Source organism: Antrostomus carolinensis, unplaced genomic scaffold, assembly GCF_000700745.2.
Source record: "Antrostomus carolinensis isolate BGI_N321 unplaced genomic scaffold, ASM70074v2 scaffold10399, whole genome shotgun sequence".
NCBI classification, from domain to species: Eukaryota; Metazoa; Chordata; class Aves; order Caprimulgiformes; family Caprimulgidae; genus Antrostomus; species Antrostomus carolinensis.
The window spans coordinates 59,174-65,715 of NW_010336407.1; the positions used below are offsets into that span (position 1 = coordinate 59,174).

General features: G+C 36.7%; 1 protein-coding gene across 1 annotated transcript in view; it reads right to left on the bottom strand.

Moving 5' to 3' along the window:
* Window positions 1-4,310, bottom strand: part of LOC104530300 (prune homolog 2 with BCH domain) — a gene marked incomplete at its 5' end in the record, with an annotated part of 57,912 nt that extends 53,602 nt beyond the window's left edge. The window contains 2 exons of the mRNA XM_029086699.1: window positions 1-3,155; window positions 4,152-4,310. The exon at window positions 1-3,155 is cut by the window's left edge and continues 3,353 nt beyond it. Coding sequence (XP_028942532.1) covers window positions 1-3,155; window positions 4,152-4,310 — 3,314 coding nt within the window. The remainder of the gene's footprint in view (window positions 3,156-4,151) is intronic.
* Window positions 4,311-6,542: the final 2,232 nt, after the last annotated feature.

The window sequence follows — 6,542 nt, forward strand, 5'->3', positions numbered from 1 at the left end:
ATTTTAGAATAATTATTTTCAGGATTATCACTACCTTTATCAGAACCTTCAGAGATACTTTCCATCTCAGGACTTGTTGCACCCTCTATCACTGTAGTCTCCTTTTCAGCTTCCTCAGAAAGCAGCTGTGATGTTTCACTGTAATTGTATTTTTGTGGTGATAAGTTATCAAAAGATTCATCATTTCTGACTTCCTCAGAAGCACCCGAAGAAGATTCTACATTATTCTGTGACAAGTCTTTCCTCTCTTTCTCACTAGCTGGATTACTTTGATTGAAAACTGACTCATTTTCTGTGACTAAAGCTTCCAAACTAACACTATTCTTAATTTTTTCTGGGGAGCTAGGAACTTCTGTTGTTGACCTATTTTCTTCTGAATCTGCATTACATGAAGATTCACTATCCTCTTGCACTGGTTTATTACAAAAGTCATTAATCAGTTGCTGTCCACTTGTCTCATCTGTTCTGTTATATTCCTCTTTTCCTTCCTGGCAGATGACAATGGCATTGTCCCAGCCTTCCTCACAACCCTGCTCACTCTGTAAATTCCATGAGTTCAGCTGCTGCACTGAATCCTGACTATCCAGCTTTTCATTAACATCAGCAGTGTTTTGTGCTGTCTTCTTACTCAGTATCTCACTCCCCAAGTCACATATTTTCAGATCCAAACCATTCCCAGTGTCTGAAGTTGGTGTAGATGTGTCAGTGTCTTCTACAGGAACACTGCTGACTGTTTCTATATTTTCAGCTGCAGCCTGTATAGTATTTAATTCGTTCTGTGGTGGTGATAAGTTATTCACTGTTTGATTGTATACTGGTGTTATTCTTCTGTTTTCAGATACAGAAAAATTATTTTCACTGATACGTATCTCAGTTGAAAAATATTGATTAGCTGTCTGTTCTGAATTATAGAAAGGTTTAGCAGAGGCAGAAAGATCAGTAATTTCAGAATTTCTTTCTTGTAACCGCGTGACATTATTTAGGGGAGTGTTCCAGATGACTGTGTTTCCAGTGCTTGAAAAAGGCATCTTTCTGGGAGATAATGGTTCTTTATTTGCTTTCTCAACTACTTTTGTCTCAGTCAAATTTGGGTTTATCAATTTATCAATAACTGTTTCGTCATCAAAATCTTTGTCCTCATTTTCTCTTTCATCTTCCACATATGTAGGTGATATATATGAATCAGATGTTGAATAATTGGTGTCTGGCGGAGAAACAACTAAATCTTCACCTATGTTTGATGAACTAACATCTGAGTGTTTATCCAAGATGGTATCCTCCCATGGCACCACTACTTCTGTTACTTCTTTCCTGACATTTTTCTCATACATTTTCCAGGCCTCTATATTTTGAAATTGGTTTGGTCTATGTTTAGGGTCACCAAGTACTGTTTTTCCCTCTGTTTGCAGCTTGGAATTATTCTGCATATTGTTGAAAATAGAATTTGTATTTTCAGATTTTCCACATTCTTCTACTGAATGGTATCTTTCTTTATCCCAGGCTTCTGGAGATACTTGAATAAGTGGATTTTCAGTCTCATTGTCTGCTGCGATTTCTGAAGAATCTGATAAACTAGATTTTGGTATGGCCCATTCCTCAGGAGTATACACTGATTTTTTTTCCCTATCCAGTCTGGGCATGTCCCATACACTTTCTGAGGATCTACCAATATCTCCTGCATCAAACTTAGTCCAGACTTCATAAGAGTCTCCAGCCAGCTGACTACCTTTCCCATCACCACTACACCATGCATCTGACATCACAGGTGTCAGCTGACCGACCTTCCATGGGTCAGCAAAGCTCTCCATTTCTTGCTTTGTCTCCTCTAAAGAAGCAGTTTGCAAACGCGAATGTTCACTGTTTTTCTCTTGATTCTCATGGTTCCAATCATCTTGTTTAAACTGATTATCCCACAGACCTGCTCTCACATATTCGATTTGTTTTGGCTGATTTTGGAGGAAAGCAGAATCTGAGGCTCTTCTATCAATATGTTCCTGTAGCAAGGAATTTTCTTTACAATCTTTCCATAAGACAGGGCTTTGAAACACAGATTCCTGCTCACTTGAACTCCATGTATCAGCATTTCTAGACTCTAGGTCAAAGCCATCCCACCAGCTCCCATATCTAACACGAGACTGAGAATAATTTGCGCCATCTATTTCATTAATTTTTTTTATGACATCTTGTGGGAAAAATAAAGGCTGCCCATTATCTAATGGTGAAGTTTCTACAAGACTGTTCATAGGAGTTGGTGGAATTCTCGAATCAGCAGATTTCAACATTTCTGGTGAAGAAGAATCACCTTCAACTAAATCAATCAAACGTGAAGTTTTCTCACACATTTCTCCTGTATTCTCCTCAAATCCAGCTAAATCGCCTTCCTCATTTGTTGTCATAAGTAAGTCAGTTGAATAATTTGATGTATCATTTTCTAGCAGGTTTGCCTCATCAATTTCTGTCTGCACAGTGAGTTGTTGTCCTTCTGATGAATCACTATTAAGGAAATAGTCGTCTGCTGGGGAACAATCAACAGAACGAGAAAATGATTCAGAAGGGACTGTAATCACGGGTGCCAGATCAAAACTGAAAAGATCAAAGTTATCTCTACTGTCTCCAGACTGAGGTTTTTGTTCTTCGGCTATTGCTCCTTCAGGAATAGGGCTATAGGAATCAAAGCCAGGTAGAAGACTGTGATGGGAAGCAGCACCTTCTGCAACAGGGCTATCATCACTAAGGAAAACAGAACTCTCCTTGGAAGACCGGCTGCTTCTAATGGTAGCCAATCCACTGTCTGGACTCACAAGGTCTACATTAACATCGACATGGGCTTGCATAGATCCATTCGGATCTTGAGGATTTTCTATAAAATTAGCAGAACTGGTCTGTGGTTCTACATCAGAACCATATAACTCCACAATACCAGAAGAACCTTGTGAAAGTGGAGCACTTCCAGCAACAGCTTCAGTAGAAGAAGTTCTACTATTTGATGCCATTTCTGGTTGTCTTCTATTTATGACTTCCTTAACTAGAAGAAAAATCTGATCACAGGTCACCAGAGAGTTTTCTTGATGATAAATGAGAATCTGGTCACATCCACATTCTAGAGGATCCAGCTCCAAACAAGGATTCTGACATTCTTCTAATTCACAGCAGATCTGTTGAAAAATAAGATATTTCAAAAGCCAGTGCAATCATGGGCATAAGGGCACATATGACTACTTCACAGTGTAACACAACCATACATATCTATTCCTTTTAATCTATTTCTTGGCCATTTTGCTGTAACAGCCTTATTGTGATCCCTAAATAGATGAAGTATTAAAAGAGAAGATCAATACAAAATATGTATTATATAATTGGTCAGAATATTTACTTGAAATCATACCATTTCACTTTCAAGTTCACTTTTCACTCGTAAAAGAAAATACAAATAAATGTTTAGTTGTTGTCTTAAGAAATCTGAGTAAAATAAGTAAGGGTATATAAAAAAAAGTCTTTCTAGAATGGGATAATTAGATGCATAAAATAAATACACTTATATTGACCTTGAAATCAGTAGGGTCATTTAGCCACCTGTCCCTAAAAATCAGAAGTTTTTAAGACTGAGAAAAAGGTTCAAAAAGTTGACACTGATATGTTTTCTTCCATTTGGGGAAAAATATATTCAAAAAATGGACAGCATCTGGCTTTGGCTAAATGAACATCCTAGTAATAATTTGGCGTTATTTCAGAGCTTAAATTCTTTAGTGATAACACACACAGATGAATTCTGGTCATCACCATTCATGTGTTTGCTCGTCCCTCACTGCCAAAGACTTATTTGCATAGATCACAATAAAAAACTAAGCCAAAACTAGTAAAAAAAGATCATTCTGTCTTAGCTAAATTGAAAAATCTTGTCTCTTTCTGTACTTCTTGTTAACTATACACTTTTCTGTTAGGTTGGCCTGATACAATCAAAAATATTACAATCTTTCATTTTGCAGCATATAAATAATGCAGCCTTTTCAAATAGCTACTCAGTTGCCAGCCAATTGTTGCTACTTTTTGACCCCGCTTAATTATTTAACACTTCAGTATCTAGTACCTTAAAAAAACATATTTTATTTTTCCAGGAAATACATTATTTGATTCTTTTTCCAGGTACTTACTTGATTGCCTAGCTCTATGTTTTCCGAGTATACTGCTATTTGTCGTTTTGTTTGCTTCTCCTCTGACAAACAGTTGGCCAAAATGACAAGTACATCAAACCCATATTTATCTATGAATGCTTTCAGATCACCAACGAGACTCCTGTGCAACATGCAGTCCTGAAATATGGTAAGAAATTAAAAGAAGTGTCAGAATCTTTTCCTTGCTCTTTGCATCCAAATCTGTGGTAAACATATCCAGAAACGTTACTAAGCTTCAGTGCCTGTAACGGTCAGTGGAATTCCATTTGTCAAAACAGTTGTGTGCTCAAAAAAAATCAAGAACCAGTCTCACAGCAAAGTAATGAACTTTATTTTCTGAAGAATACCAAAACACTAAATGCAGGTTTTGCCTTTTTGAAAGTGCTGCTGAAACAGATTTCTTACTTACTCCTGCTATTTGCTTTTGCAAGGTTGCTTAAAAGTACTGGGCTACTTAATAAAACCCCTTTTTTGTTAGAAAGAAATATTTTATGAAATTTGCCATGTCAATATTTCATTTAAAATAATAGATATTAAAATAATAGTATTAGGTGCAAAATCAGGCACTCAAAAGGAAATCATATGTGCTAACTTAATTTGGCAGCCCTTTATATGTATCCATTATGATGTTACACGTTGCTATACAATTTTACCACAGATTATTCTTTTAGATTCCTTTATTCCTGCAACAAGTCTTCAAAACAATAACCTCCCAAAATAAGGACGGAGTAAGCCAAACTAATTTTAAAATCTCTGTATCAAAACAATGCTTATTTCACACACTTGCCACACCAAATACATAGGAGGTAAACACTGCATTTGTCATTCCTATTCTCATTTATACTTGGACTAGCCCAATGTCACATTATCTAGATTTTGCAACATAAAGCATACATCCCTCTTTCTCACCTGGGGACATAATGTACAAAGTATGTCCCTCTTCAGTCCTCAGTTCTGATATCTGTCAGCGAACAAAGTCTTAGAAATTTTATTTTCTTGTTTATGTTTCTGCTATTTGTATTTGAGATAATTTTTGTTATCTTCTAGCTAATAGTTCTTCTGATGCTGCCAAGCTACACTGGCCCTGAATAAACAGCAGTTCATCATGAACACAACACAACTGTATATGCAGACTGGCATGTTATTCCCCTGCATCTGTCTCCTACCTGATAAATTACTGTTTTGTTTACATATATACAAATACTATTTATTAATCTACTCAAATGTGCCCACAAAATGCGCCTCTCTCCCTGCAAGTTAAACTTAAAACAAAAAAATAATTTTGTCAAATGCTTTGGAGGTAGATTCTTTTCTGAGGTCAGAGATGAAATCCCTCTTCAATGTTCACATAGCACCTAAAAATGAGTTTTATGTGAAATTCATGCAGATTAATGCACAAACAAAAGTCAGCTGTCAGTTTACTGGGGGACATTTGAAATCTGAATAGGGGCTTATGGTGGGGAATTATGACAAGTAAGGTTTGAACATCCAAACCAGTAACATTCTTCTGAAGACTCAAGTAATGGTTATATTAGAAAAAGTAACAAAATTTCCTTAAGCATGGAAAAGTTTCTTCAGTTATCCCATTCCCAACTGCAGTTGGAATAATTAAAATCTATTTGAATAAAAAACTGGATCTAGAGCAGGTTCAAAACCATCTGAAAATCACTGATAACTCCTTATCTCAATTACCCACTCACAGTCAATTCAAGAAGATTGGGAGGTCACAGAGAAAGATGCAGACAAATCAAGAATCTAGTTTGCAAGGTTTTTTATGGCTGTACATAAGGTAAATAAATGAATATTCTAAAATAAGTCCACCCTTCAAGCCTTGTGATGCTTTATCTTCTTTATTGCTTGTATCAGCTGAAAATGCAAAAAATTTATAAATTTTCTGTTAAAATCATGTGACTGAATGGAAGCCTCATGAAAGTGACATTGACTTAGATGTTAATTGACACTGACACCTGTCATCATCTCAACATGCATTTGGCACTCACAAAGTGGTAGCTTGGGAAGTGCCAAAAATCCTTTCTGCAGTATTTTGAGGGAGAAACGTCTTAACCTGCCTACAAGGTAAGAGAAAACTCCCCTGTCACAACCATGGCCAACTGGAGAGTCAATATGCGCACACAGGGTGGCCAGAGATATTTCTAGAGCTTAAGGCCAAGGACCACTAGGGCATCATAGAGTAAGACTATGAACAGAATAGAACAAGATACAATGTTCACATGCTAGCAGATTTTTTTTTGTTGGGAATGGTTACCAGACCAAGTGTGTGACACCAAATGCCATACAATGCAGTTAGTTCTGCCACTTAGAGCAGGAACTTAAGATGTCAATGGCCATGGTAAAGCCCTGAAGGTGCTA